This window comes from Xiphophorus hellerii, chromosome 24, assembly GCF_003331165.1.
Source record: "Xiphophorus hellerii strain 12219 chromosome 24, Xiphophorus_hellerii-4.1, whole genome shotgun sequence".
Taxonomy (NCBI): Eukaryota; Metazoa; Chordata; class Actinopteri; order Cyprinodontiformes; family Poeciliidae; genus Xiphophorus; species Xiphophorus hellerii.
This window is the reverse complement of record NC_045695.1, coordinates 14,027,628-14,042,222: the sequence shown is the minus strand read 5'-3', so window position 1 is coordinate 14,042,222 and position 14,595 is coordinate 14,027,628. Positions and strand designations below refer to the sequence as shown.

At 38.0% G+C, this 14,595-nt stretch overlaps 2 protein-coding genes across 5 annotated transcripts in view; both read left to right on the top strand.

Moving 5' to 3' along the window:
* Positions 1 to 12,153, top strand: part of LOC116715496 (neural cell adhesion molecule 2-like) — a 200,905-nt gene extending 188,752 nt beyond the window's left edge. The window contains exons 21-22 of the mRNA XM_032555907.1: positions 6,497 to 6,704; positions 12,039 to 12,153. Of these exons, the coding sequence (XP_032411798.1) occupies positions 6,497 to 6,704; positions 12,039 to 12,153 (323 nt within the window). The remainder of the gene's footprint in view (positions 1 to 6,496; positions 6,705 to 12,038) is intronic.
* The window catches only part of LOC116715903 (neural cell adhesion molecule 2-like), a 288,491-nt gene extending 274,173 nt beyond the window's left edge, over positions 1 to 14,318 (top strand). For 2 of the 4 annotated variants that reach the window (XM_032556645.1, XM_032556642.1), the window contains 2 exons: positions 6,500 to 6,704; positions 12,039 to 14,318. In XM_032556645.1, coding sequence (XP_032412536.1) covers positions 6,500 to 6,704; positions 12,039 to 12,153 — 320 coding nt within the window. In that variant the 3' untranslated portion in view covers positions 12,154 to 14,318. Of the gene's footprint in view, positions 1 to 6,496; positions 6,705 to 12,038 lie in introns of all 4 variants that reach the window. The other 2 variants (XM_032556643.1, XM_032556641.1) reach the window with 1 other exon arrangement.
* Positions 14,319 to 14,595: the final 277 nt, after the last annotated feature.

Below are 14,595 nucleotides of genomic sequence, written 5' to 3'. Positions count from 1 at the left end.
AGCAGGGAAGCATTCAGGCTGTTTCTAGCCGACTGACCTCCGGCCAGAGAGCTTGAAATAAGAAACGGTGCTGCAGCACGGTCAGTGCTAAAAAAATGTTACCACAGACGCAACGGAGTGGAGACAACCTCTCCCCCTGTTGAGGGATTTAAAATAGAAACATGCTCGACATAACTGAGTAGCACTGCTGAGGAAAATAAGTTATGAGACAAGTGCTACAATATTTTCTATTATTTATATATCAAAACATTATTTTTCAGTTTTGGGCCTCATATTGTAGAGATTTATTACACACAGATTGATTTAATTTAGGTGTTTATTTCAAAGGATCCATGATTAGAAGTAGCACTAGACTTTATGTGAGAAATATTTATTTTAGATGTAAAAACAATAAAGTAATAACACTGTAAGTTGTTTAGTTTTTTGTTTACTCTGTCAGAATTTAACAGAGCTTCCAGCGCTGTTGTCTGATGTTCTTCCCAGCATTTTTTGCTCTAGCTGCAGTACGGTTTAGACGCTTTGTGGATAAAAACTTTCAGCACAGCATTTATTTTTAACTTGCCAAGGTAACAATCGCCTGTTAGAACCTTTGTCAGTTTTGCTCGTACAAATGATTCAAAGTCTTCTGGAGAGAAATGTTGAGAGCACAAATGTAGGTCTATTTTAATTTGTGTCGGTTCCGACTCTCTCCCACTGCACTCATCTTTTTTTTTCGTGTGGGAAGCGAACCAGGTTCAACTCACTGGTTTTTCTGTTGTTGTTGTTGTTGTTCTAAATTACAGCCACTAGTGACACAGTGTGGCTTAATGTAAAATTACACCAGTCAAACGCAATATGATAAACAACTACTCAAGTAAAGTTAGCCTTTCTGTGTTTACTCTGTAGATTCCAGTACAGAAAGGACCGTTATGCATCATTATCCCATCGGTGAAAAAGTGGCGACCTCCATTGGTGAAAAATATAACAAAAGATGTAAATTTTCTGAAGTAATTATGAGTTTTGGCGTATTGCAAAAAGCTATTTTTTAGTTAGTAGAGAAATTGCAACATAGTGAGGTTCTAAAATTTGGCTAAATGACAAAACTTCTCAAAAACATTTTTAGTAATTTTTTTAGGTTTATGTTTTAACTTAAATCTGCACAGACTGATGATAACTAAGTAAAGTATTTGCTCAGTGTTTCTTTTCGACTTTGGAAAACGGGAATGCTTGAGGTGTTGTTTACGGCCGCTGAATCTGCAGCTGCAGCAGCCAAATTAGCTCAAATCAACCTTCAAAAGGGTAAAACAGAAAACAGCCGCCTGTGGCAGTGAAAAAAGAAATTGATCTGGTCTTGAAGTCACAAATCCCACGTTGCTCTGCTTCGTGGAAAAGCAAAGGGTTTTAATTAGAGCTCCCTTTGCCACCAGGTTCAGTCTCTTTGTGCCTGGGATCGCTGCCAGGTTCTGTTGTCTGAAGCTTCGGCTGCGAGTCGAGAACAAAGCCACAGACGTGAGAGTCATCTGGGTTCAGGTTTCCACTATGGGTGCAGAAGCAATCAGGTTCTGTACCGAGGAACAAGACATGCACCGGGTCAGCTACTAGCTTTTTTTAATTGCTCACAATTCTGTTCATTTTTATAATCATTTTGAATATTATTCAACATTCAAAATTCCCCCCCTTTTTTTTAACCCCCATTTGGCTTAAAAAAACTATAGTAGGCAATAAGTTAAAGTTTTTTGGTGTCTGGAAAATGGGCCATTTCAAAAACTTTCTGAATGTAACGTCACAAATCAGCAGGCACTGCCCGTTACCTAGCAACCCCAGTGGAGCTCCGCCCAACTGGTTCTGAGCAACCCAATCTGAGTTCCTGAGCATTTTCTCAATTGTGTTTTGTTGTTGACTTATCATCCAGAAAACACTTCCTGCATTTTTGCTGGTTGTGCAGAAGGCTCCACTTCTGCTTTTCAAAGATGTATAGTTGTATAATTACGCATTAGTTTGCAGCCATTTTCATGTAAACATTGAATTGGGGGGAAGTGGCCAGCAGCAGCTTATTTGGATTTAAAGTGACAGCACATCCTGCCAATGAGCTCAAAACAGACTGAAATCTCATTATCTAAGAATGATTTTGTTTTAAAGAAAATGTAATGATAATGTTTTGTTTCAGCCATAGATCTATCCTGACCTATTAAGTCAGGAGAGACAATGTTTTCTCAATTTTGGATCATTATTTGTTGCTTTTCATGTTTGTTTTTATCCTTTTTTGGTTCCTTTCTGCGTATTTCATTGATTGATTTGAGATTTCCCCTCCGCATTTTCCACTGATTTTTGAACGCTTCATTTTGTCGTTTTCTGATCATTTTGGATCTCTTATTGATGATCCAACATCTTATTGCAGAATTTTCTACCTTTTTTTGCTATTTTTTTAATTCTTGTTGTTGCTTTCCTTCCCAGCTCCAAATGTCAACAGTACCTTTCCAATTTCCTGACATTGTCCCGTAGGAACGCTCCTGTTTCACTGTATTTCAGGCTTTTAACCTTAAAGCCTCTCTGCCTCTGTTTGAGTTCAGAAGCAATGTCCAGGGTTAATTAATTTGAACTTCTAAAGGGGGGAATCCACTGCTGGCTGCATATTAAAACCTGTCTGTAAGAGCTTTCTCCTTGGGTTACCGTGGCCTCTGCTGCACGTATTTTGACCTCTGTAATTCTTGTTTTGTGCATTAATAACGGCTATAAAGCTGTTTTGTGGACCTTGAAATTGTTTACAGTGAGCCCTCTGGGTTTTGCTTTCAGTTGGACGGCGTCCAAAAGGAGATATCGCCTCCTCCTGTCTTGTTGAGGGGTCAAACACAACATTCATCCTCTTTTTGAATATGTTGCTCTATTTTGCTCGCACCAAGAACTTTATCAGGATTTAAGGTGGCTAGTGGAAAGTTCTGGAACATTGACCCTTTGCTCATTGGATTATTTTTGCTAATAGTTTGTCAGTCTTTGACTGACAAACTATAGAATGCACCAGAAAATGTTTCTCCAGCTAATTAATTTTAGTAGTATTTATATAAAGTAAAATGTACAGTGGGCCCTGAGTGTTATAACTATAACCAAATATACGTTAATATGCATTAATACACTCAATGGAAGTTGTTTTAGCAGAGACGTTAATAACAACCAAGCTGCATTTTATTTATAAAACTTTTGGAAAAAATCTGTGAAAACACAAATTTTCCCTAAATAAACAGAGTTACATTCCACTGTTATTGAACTGGATCCAATCCAGTTCAATCCAGATTATTCCAGTCCGATTAGGTTTAGGAAAGATAAAATCACTAGCTACAATTCTGCTAACCATAAAATTGTTCAAATTGAAATTATGATATAAATTTGCTCAAAGTAAACATGTTAATTTTGAAAAAACTCATGTTTTTCCTGTAAAAAAAAGTTGTTTTTTTTCCAGCCATATCAAAATAGATATATTTCGCAAAATTGCAATGGAAATTTTTTTTTCACATCATGAGTTACTACTGGCAGAAACAACAAAGAAGACAACAGAAAGTTGTAGAAAGATAATGTTTATATTATATATTTACATATATATGTATAATTTGTGTCATTCTAACGTGTTGGAATCCATCTTTTTTCTGTAAAATGGCCGACTACAATTTCCCCAAACTGCCGCCGTGTCCATAGCTGCCTGAATAAGACACCAAAGCCTCCTCTGATTGGCCGAATCATGATTATAAACTCATGTAGCTGTTTACATTCACCACTGCCATGATTTTTAATGACTTATTTAATGGAAACACCACAAGATATCCATATATTTGTAATGAAAACGCAGCTACTGAGTCGAATACTTTCTATAAAAAGAAAACAAAGAGGGACCACAAAGTTAACGACAGCAAAAATAGCAAACAGAGAGTATTAGTAGAAAATGGAGCGAGTAAAGCAGGCCGGTGGCCTCCAGCAGCAAACAGAGAGAAGCTAAGCCTCTCTGACTGGAAGCTTTATCTGAACAGGTAGGTTGAGTCTATCTCCAATCACTGATTGCTCCCAGCCTCGCTGACCTCCAGCCGTCCTCGCTGCTTCTTTTCACTTTGCTCAACCCCAGGATCACTTAAGGCCCCGGCTCTATTCATTCCTGCCCCATGGGAGCTGCACCGCACTGTCCTACCCTGATGTATTTATTTTATTAATTCAATCCATCGCTGGCTTTCTCCGAGCCCGGCGTGTTTTTTTCCCCTGCTTGAAAAAGTCGAGTTTCTGCCCCACATGAACCAGTTATTGGCTGCAAGCTGTGAAACGAGAGGCGCCCGAAGGATTCAGGCTGAAACATCAGCATGTTAATGAAGCTCTGTGGAGCAGTGGAGTTGGGAAATGTGCACTACATCTCCCCTGCAGAGATGCAGGCGGCTGCCACATAAAGCTGAATGAGAATGCGAGGCCGGAGGGCGCACACAGCCCCGCAAACGTTGTGTCGTTTGAAAAACCCAAAGGTTTTAGTGGGTTTTAAAACAAATCGAAAGACCCGAATCACCACGACAAAAAGATTTTTGGATTGCCGCAGATCTCCTTTTCCTTATTTATTCAAGTCTTTAAAACTTTAATCCTAAATAGCGGAAACTTTGTAAGGCAGAAATTGATTTGTTTTGGAGGAGATTTTGTGGGATTCACGCTAATATTCAAGATTATTCCAGGCTCCACTGAGAATCGCGGATTAGTTTGGAAACTCTCCAGCTCTCTTCGAAGGAATTCATTGACCTTCGAGTCATTCCGAGAAAGTTGCTACTTTCTCTTTTCCCTCTCTTACATTGCAGTTATCTCTATTTGTGTCAAATATATGGATGTAAAGCGAGGGCTGTGGCCTTCAGCCTCTGCTCTGCAGGAACCTGACCAGAAGGATCGTCCTTCAGCAGCAGAGACTCCCTGCTGACTCCAACACCTAACTTTAACCTCTAGGTTTTCCTTCTCTTAAGAAAAACACAGAAACTTGTAGCCTTTTATGCTTCATTTACTCACAATCTTTCTGAAATAGAACCTCAAAATCCTTTATTATACTTTTAAACAAGAATCAAAAGTTTTTTATGTATTTCTCAAGCTTACTTCCACTACAGATTGGTTACTTTACCAACATTTAATACGTAAAACAAAAAAAACAAATGAAGTTGTTTTGATCCTCTCTAAATAACACTACTAAACATTTTAAAGGAAAAGTTTTGTGACTAGGACAAACGAAAGGAGTCTGCAGATATACTTTTAATATCAGTAACTACATTCATCTGAAAGGGGAAAAAACAAAATAAGGATGAACTAAAAGTAACTGAACCAGAACAGATCGACCGGTTTTCAGAAATAGAATTTCAGAGATAAAACTGGAAAGGAGTCATTTCTGTCTCTCTGGTCATTCCATGATTGTTTTTGTGATTTTGTGCTAATTTTGCAATATTTACGCTCATAAATTTGACTTTTTATTACTTGCCATTTTGATCACGGACAAAAACCTGTAAAGCTGAGGCAGCAGTGGAGCAGAAGTAAGAAACACTGCCACCTGCAGGTGGGAGGTAGCATCTTTTTTTTTAAATTATTGCAATAAACTAATAATGATGCATCAGTGCGAAAAATTTCTAATAATTTCACTTGAATTTTCCGAAAAAAAAAACTGGAGGGAGCTATTGATGCAAACAATAAATAGATAAAAATTCCTTTGATTTGATTGATAAACTTATATTTAAGCAAACAACTGTTGTATTTATAGTGTTTCTCAAACTGAGGACCACTAAACGCATTTAACAAACTTCAACCTGAATTTAAAATATTAAACTACTTTTATTTTCTGTCTTAACCTACTTATCTATTATTATTAGTATTAAACACAATCATTTGCTAAGCTAACTGTACATATTATTCACATGCAGTACTTTACAGACCACAGTTTGGGAAAAGGTGTCCAAAGTGTGGTACGGGGGCTATTTGTGGCACCTGGACTGATTCTGTGCGGCCCCCAATTGAAAACTGATGCAAATTTGGCAAGAAAACATTGAAATTTTTAGATAAATGTCAGAAATTTTCCTGAAAAAAGATGGAAATTTCTGAGTTTGAAAGGTTGACAGTATGCTTGAAAAAAGTCCGACATCTTTAGACTAATAAGATGAATATAAAAATTTATTAATTTTGATTAATACATTTTTAATCAAGAAATTTTCTACAAAAGAAAAACTTGGAAATTTCTAAATTTCAAGTGTCAAATTTTCTCCTGAGTTTTTGGCAGAAATTGACTCCTTTGTTCTGTCTACAGTTTCCATAATACACTGTTGTAAAAATCACCTTCAAGCTGTGGATCTGCTTTAATTGCTTGGTTTTAGGTCGGGGGGTTTTATTGGATCTTGACTTCTTTTGCCAACGTGATGAAAATGGAAGCGACGTCGGTCTTGAGTTTGACTCTGAGGATGAAGGTTCGAACCAGACGTCTTCAGACTGAGTCAGCTAACAGGTGTGTGTGGTTGTGTGTTCCCTGCCTTAGCAGAATCCCTGTTCAGCGGCCTGGGGCTCGGCGCGGTGGTGGGCCTCGGCCTCGGAGCGCTGCTGCTGCTCCTGGTGCTGGTGGACGTCAGCTGCTTCTTCCTGCGCCACTGCGGCCTGCTCATGTGCATCACTCGCACGCTCTGCAGCAAGAAGACGGCAACCAGCGGCAAGGGCAAAGAGATGGAGGAGGGCAAGGCGGCCTACCTGTGAGTATCCACCTCCTGCTCCTTCAAATCTTTGATCAACTGTTTGGATTTTTGATGTTTGCAAGTCGCCAGGCCCTTCATGCTTGGAACATCTGCTGTGGGTGTATCAACAACTTTAGAGACCTGAAGGGATGAATGAAAATCTTTAGGAAACCGTTTCCTACTTTGGGCTGAAGAGAGAGAAAAACAACCAGCCCTCAGTTTAGTCAAATGTCACAAATTGCCTTTCATGTCACTCCTTTATTTGCTACGAATGAGCAAAGGAGACTTCTTTTTACCGTTTACTGTAGGTACACCTACAACAGCCGCCCAACCACCCTTTCAACCACAGTATGTCTCTGATTATGTCTTTCTCACTAACGTCTGTGCTTCCATCCACTGTGCTGTGAGTGCTCTCCTCTCATCTGCATGTGGCGTTCCAGTCGCCTGTGTTGTTGCTGCATGAGCTGCTTCTGTGCTTTGCTTCTTCTCAGCGTAGAAGTTCACAACTCAGGATAAACGAGGCCTCGATTCGCCTCCGCAGAGACACTTTTTGTTTGTTTTATGCTGCCGGTATGAAGGGGAGAAGAAGGAGCAGGGAGATGGCTTTGACGTTTGCTGAGTCACTAAGTGACTGGCTGCTCAGACTGCATGCAGAGTGTGTGTCTGTGTGGACAGCAGAGCGACGCAAAACACTCCATACAAGCAAACACTGCAGATAGATACGGAGCAACATGAAATCCTGTTGTTTTTGTACCCATATTATCACAAAATGTTGACATCCTTGATCCTGCATTATAGTATTTCTGCATAATCTGACATTCAGGCTGCTGGGCAATATTTACAGATGGAGATTTAATAAAATCAGAAACAATCTTAAACTGAAATGTCTAACCACACAAATCACAAGAATTTGAGCAGCAAGGAGAAAATACTATCAATATGTAGCAGAGCTTCTCAAGCTGCAAATACTTTAAACAATTAAAACAATTACTTTATAGTAATATTCCCCAGAAAACTCAGAGAATACTGTAGTGTGAATTAGATCATCCTTCCAGCTTTGACAGAGCGATAGCTGTGATATTTTCCCTTTAAAACTCCCACATGTTGTGATCTGCATTTGCTCTGCTAGAAAGCAACTGTTTCCTGAAGTAATAAGCACAGCAGGAACAAAGTGGATCCCGTCTCCGTCTGGTATTAAAAGATCATTGCAAAAATGACGCAGCCATTTTAAAACCGTGATGTTTCTTTGTAGAAAACTTGTTAAATATCAAACTTTAATATGGATCCTGGAGCAGTTTGTTGTCTTTAGTTAAGTTTATAACAATTTGTTGAGGAGGAATGTATTTATGGAAGCAGTCCTCAGGTAAAAGGCAGTCAGTAAGGTTTATTTAGGGTCAAAATTGTAACACAGAGCTTTCACTGTAAAATGTAAGCTTTTCTTAATAGTGTCAGCTCTGACTTCCAGGGTCAAGAACTTGTCTTTTATACTCAAGGACAGGAGAAGTGCAAAAACATTTACGAGACAAACAGTGAAAGCTGGTTTCTCAGCAGACAGCTGACAGATCTGACTTTTATTTAGCTGTTTTGCACCTTCAGAAAGCAGAATAACCTTTACTGCACACAGAGCTCATTAGCATCATTAAAATAATTTTTAAAATATCCATTACATATTTCAAAATATGTATAAACGGAGAAAAAGAGATAATTTGTTAGCATAGCCAGTAATAGTGGCGGATTAACAGCTTTCCTGTAACCGTAAGTTGTTTCTCCACTATTAGCATATTTAGTATCGCATACATGAGGATGATTGACGGCGTTAAGACCCTAAAAGTTACATGCTGCAGCTTTAAAATATTTAGAAAGTCTTGTAATTTTGAAACTACAAACCGTGCGTAAAGAGTTACAACTTCAACTTTTATATTTAAAACCTCTGGAATACATTTCATGTTGATTTACATCCAAGCAGGAGGAACCAGGATGTGAGGAAACTCCCCATCTGAAGTCCATCTGGGTTTGCATGAAGCTAATGAGACATGAAATTGGCTCCACTCTGCAGCCACTCCAGCATCCACCAATCAGGCGAGGGGAAGCCCCCCCACAGCCCCTGGCAACACTTGGGCTTATTAGGTTCAGCGGGTCACTGTTTTACATTCACGATCCGGTTGGCTGGGAAACTCCCCCGCAGTTCAGTAAACGTCCCAGATGTAAAAATCAACCATTTGCTGCTTGTATAAATACAAATTTCTATTAATGAAGAGCTGGAATATCAAAGCTCGCCCCTGTGGTGAACTCTGTTGAGTTCTTTAGTTGATCTAAAGAAGTTTTTACCCAAAGAACTGGCCAGATATTAAACTGATTCATCAACCTGATTGTGTTTCCAGATACAGTCGTGTTTCTAAAGCGATCAGGGATTGATTTTCTCTAATAAGATCCATGGATCAAGTGGAAATGAATCCTCTAAATCTGAATGTCTGCGACTCTGGAGTTAAAATTCAACATCTGAAATGTTCCTGATGGACTTTGAGGCTTTATGTTTCAGATCTGGAGAATCTGAAAGTATCTCCATCACACTTCCTCTCTTCCTCTTGCTCTTTCCTTCCTTCACTCCTTCCACATTTCCTCCTTTCCTTCCTTTCTGCTTTGTTCCTAGTTTCCCTTCTTTCCTCCTGTGTTTTTACATCTTGTCATGTTTTCCTTTTGCTCTTTTCTTTGTTTCTTTGTGTTTTATTCACCTCATCGTGGCTTTACCTCCTTCTTCTGCTTCTTTCTTTCTTTTTCTTCCTTTCTTTACTTTCTCTTTTTTTGCTCTTGTTCTTGTCATTTTTCACTTTTTCTCTTTTTGTCTTTCCTTGTTTCTTTTATTCTTTCTCTTTTGTTGTTTCTTTTATTCAACCTTTTTCATTTTTATCTCCTCTTTTTTATTTCCTTTCTTCATTCTTTTATTCTCTTTCTTTCCATCTTTTCTTCCTTGTCTTCTGTCCTTCCTTTCAGCTTTTCTTTTTTTCTTATCTCCTTTTTTCCATTATTTCTTTTTCTTTTTTTTGTTCTTTTCTTTTTTCTCTCATTTTCTTTTCCTTTTTCTGCCATTTCTTTCCTTCCATCTTTTGTTCCTTTGTTCTTTCTCTCATTCCTTCTTTCCTTTCTTGTGTTTTGGTCTTTCCTTGTGTCCTTCCTCCATATTTTCCATTTGTCCTTCATTTATTCTTTGTTTTTTCTTTCTTTTATCCTTTCAAACATCCTTCTGTTCTTACTTTTTCCTCTCATCTTTCTTTCTTAGCTTGTCTTCCTTCCTTTTATTCATTTCTTTTTTCCATCCATCTTCTTTGTACCCTTCCTTCATTTAGTGAAACATGTGAAATCAAATCTTACATAAACATAAAAACATTTATTAGTGACGAATTTCCTTTTAGTATTTTGGACTTGTTTTGTTCCCGTAGATCCTCCGTTACCTTGGAAATGCAAATTTCTTTAGTTTTACAGCTGATTGAGCCACATTTTCCGTCAGAAGCTTCAGCTGATGGATGGTTTCTAGTTCCAGGTGACAAACGGTCCTGATTGATCACCAGGAGCGTCAGAATAAAAACATTAAAATGAAGTAAAGCGCAGCGACCTTGTGAACTCAGCAGGTGAGCGTCCCTCAGCTGAAAGGTGTTGATGCTGCTGACATGTAACCCAGTTTAAAGATTCACTCAGGAAAACAGGAAGTGATGTAAATGAAGGTAAAAACTGGAGGTTTGTATTGGTTTAATAGAAAACAGATTCCACTGAAATTCAATCATTTTGGTCTTAAAAATTGAACTTTAATGGTTGAAGTAAAAACAAAGATTTTTCTTAGTTTTTCATCCATTTTTGGATGAAAACCAATAACTGGATGTAGTTTATTTTTTTAAATCTTATTACACAAACAAACTCTCACCACTACATTCTGCTCCTTTTGTTTTTATGATCAACTTGTCTTCTATAAATTCACAAAAACAAAATAAATTCAGAAGTTTACGTTCAGTTTTTTAGGACTTCATAGAATTGCGTTTGATTTGTGATCGATTATCCCTCCTTATGCTCTGATCTGATTGCTCCATCTGTTTTGTGACGTTGTGAAGTAAAACATTCCCACATCATGATACTGCCACCCTCGTACGACTGGAAAAATGATGCCACATTTTTCCAACATGGTGATTTTACCACGTTAGTTTAGTCATTAAACTCTAACGCATCGTATTGTTGTGGCTTTCCAGCTCATGTCAGTATTTTTTTTTTAAATTTCGGATAGTGACACTTACATTTCTTACGGTAAATGTAATAAACATAACACTCTTTTTCTGGTTTTTGTTTGTAAAAACAGAATGAAGCACATAAAAGCAAACAAAAGAAATTAATTACACAAAGTGCTTTATTCTTGTTCATTTTGCTCAATTATTAAAAATTATTTACAACAAATATTGACATATTTTTCCCATTTATTTCAGTATTTGAAAAATAAGCTTACCTTTAAATTGACTGTCAGTCTTATGGTTTTTGTTCCATTTTATAAACATTTGCTACGATATGATCCCATTCTTGGATGGTTGAGTTTTCTTTACCGTCCGTTTTGTTTTCTGGCCGCTACAAAAAAGTTTCCATTTATTGACTGAATTTTAAATATAGTTTTGATTTTTTGATTTTTTCATATTTTCTTTCCTGTAATCTTGTGTCTCCTATTCTCTGGAATAAGTAACTTTTCCAGATTAAATCGGTTCTTAAAACTTATTTTTATTCCTTTGCATTTAATTGTAACTTTTCTGTTTTGATGTTTTATTTTTATTTTCTTTATTATTTTTATTCATAATCCATTTTATTTGTTTTGTTTGTTTATTTTGAATATTTAAAATATTTTCCCGTTTCAGTGTTAAAATTTTAATTAAGTTAATCTTTGAGAATGTGTTCTTGCATTATTAGTTGAAAATGTTCTCAAAACGATTATAATACGGTTTATCGCGATAATAACTGGGACAATTTATCACTTAGAAAAACTTATTGCGACCTTTCCTTCCTTGTTTCCTTCTTTTGTTTTTCTTTCCTATCTTGTGTCCTTATTCCCTTCATTCCATCCTTCCTTATTTGCATCCTATCATTCAGACTCATTTTGAAGCAGGAATATTTTTAATCTTTGTTGTTTTTTCTTCAATAAAAAACAACATTCATGCATTTAAAGAATAATCTAAATTATTCGTGGGCTTCAAATGAAAAACACTGTATTTTGTGCACATTTAGTGTTTGCTCTCCATCCTGAATCCTTCAATTTCTGGTTTTGAGCGGTGAAAAGCCGTGAACCTCACCTCTCCTCCTGTCGCTTCGCCTCTTCTCTTCCTGCAGGAAGCTGCCGCTGAAGGAAGAAAATGGCAAAGAGTCTCTCAAGCCGGATACGATTGAAATCAAAGTGCACAGCGACAACAGCATCCACATAAAGCCGGACGACAGCAAGGCTTAAAAATAAATATATATATAAAGTAACGGTAAAGAAGAACGGGGTCGGTTCCCCTCGCCACCAAAAGAACATTCGGATCACGAGACCAACGGCCTGGAAAAGTGAAAATAGTGGAGTAAAATACTATATCTGTTTATATTAATGCCCGAATGAAAGGCATGTGTAAATAAAAATTAAGAGAGGAAACAGGAAGGAAACTTTTTGACATCCAGAATGCATTTTGTTCAGTAGGAGCCTCTTAAATGATTGTATTTTATTTTATTTTCTCTCTTTTAATGAAACTCCTCAGAATTTGCTTTTCATTGTTTTTTTATCGCGGTTTGGGTTGGTGAAACGGCCGCCATTTTTGTTTTTAATTTTTGGCGTTTCAATGTTTTGGAGACGTAGAAACAAATCAAATAACGTTTCTAAATACTAAAAAAAAAAAAAAAAAAAAAGTGTTTTTGATCTGAAAGTGACCCAAAGCCGTGGAAACACTCCTTTTTATCTGAAATCTGTCTTTAATTTTGAAAAGAAAGAAACTCCTTTTCTGTTTCGGACTCTCTCTGATGTCGTTGTGTGTTGTACATAGGTGAAAAAAACCGGATATTTTACAGAGCTTTTATGTAAATATATTAAAAAAAGGATGTCTCTTTTTCCACAGTGCAGAAGGCTTGGCTTTTGTTTTACTTCCTCTCCCCGTTGCGTTCAGGTTCTGGTGTAATATTGCTTTTTCCGCTCATTTGCTTCCCCTTGAGGGAAACCCGAACCCCGAGGCGATTCCACGGCAGTAATTACGGCATTAATGTGCCTTTTCTTTCCTTTTCTTGCTCCCTTTTGTGTGGTTTCCTCCATGAAATCAGCTTCTGATTTGCTGCTTTTTGCGCCAGAGAAAGTGGACTGTTTATGGTGATGCTGCGGGCTGCGGCGGCCGGCCGCTCTGGACTCACAGATGTGGAACACGGTTCCGACAGAACATAAGAAAATGGAAAAAAATGTTGTATTTTCAGACTTTCTGTCTTTGTTTTCTTCCTTTTTCCCTTTTGCTAATTTCCTGATTCCTTCAGTCCCCCACTCGCTTTACTTCCTTGTCTCCTAACTTGTGTCCCTCCTTTACTTGTCATTTTTTCCTCTCTGTCCTTTCTTTCGTTCTTTCTTTCTTTCATTCTTACGTGTGTCCTTCCTTTTTTCCTTTCTTGTATCCTAACTAACTCCCTTAATTTTCTATTTTATCCGTCCTTCCTTCAGTCTTTACATCCCTTCTTTTTATTTTCTCCCTTCCTATTTTTTTTTATTTTTCCTAGCTCCCTTTTTCCTGTCCTTCCTATCTTTCATTATTTACTTGTCCTTCATTATTTACTTCCTTTACTTCCCTCCCTTACTTGTTTCCTTTCTTTCCTTCCTGGACTGGGAATTCAGGGAAATTGAGTCTATTGAGTCTTTTTACTTGATAAAATGTAGGAACCTGGAAGTAAACAGAGATCTGGTTCTGTTGGTGTGTAACGCATCATTATCATATGTGTGTGTGGGGGTGTGTGTGTGCGTGGGTGTGCATACATGCGTGTGTGCGTGAACATTCAGGTTGCATGTATGTCTGTTGAATGTATCTGCACGTACTGTACCGTAAGTCCACGACCGTCTGCTCATCCTGGTTTCATCGATGCTAAAATCGATTCAGAGTTCAGTTGGGTGAAAATCCGACTCGGTTTCAGTTCCAGGCGTTTTTCTGTTTCCGGGTCGCGATGACGCGGATCCGGACGGTGGGTAATCCTCTCCCCGCCTCTGAGCTTTTATCTCCAACCCGTGAAGCGCCGCAAAAAGAAAACAAAAATGAAACAAGTACCTGCATATGTGAATCGGGTTTGGTTCTGCTGCCTGTCGATGATCACTGTAAATACCGGAGCACAGTGCCTGGAGGCTATACAGTTTGTACATGTTCTTTTTGTATTTGAATATGAGTCTGAAGCCACTCTCGTTTCCTCGATCCTTTCGGTTCTGTCCGGGGTTAAAACAGACGTGTTTGAGCTCAGTGTACATTATGTGTCCTCTCTGTCCCCATGTCCCCTGGACTGTCTCTGCTGAATTGTGCAGGAAGTGGGAACTATCGATGTTTCTCTGTATGTACCTGTGGAACACTTGTGACTCGTATCATTTTGCCGCTGTAAATAAACATGTCCTGGTAGAAGAGAGTGGCGACTTCTCTTTTATCTTTTTGTTATGAAATGTTCAAATATGTGGTGTCCAAAGTGCGGCGTGGGGGCCATTTGAGGCCCTCTGAAGGATTTTGAGCGGACAGATGCTTTTTAACCAATTAGTGAAAAATTTATTTACAGATAAGTAACGTTTCCTTTTTAAGAAATTGTAGATTGCTACTATTTTTACTGTTACTATTCTTACCTGCAGGGTTTCCATCGGTGTGTTTTAAGCCTGGCGGGCACCAGGCTTTACTTGTGCTCCCACCAGGCT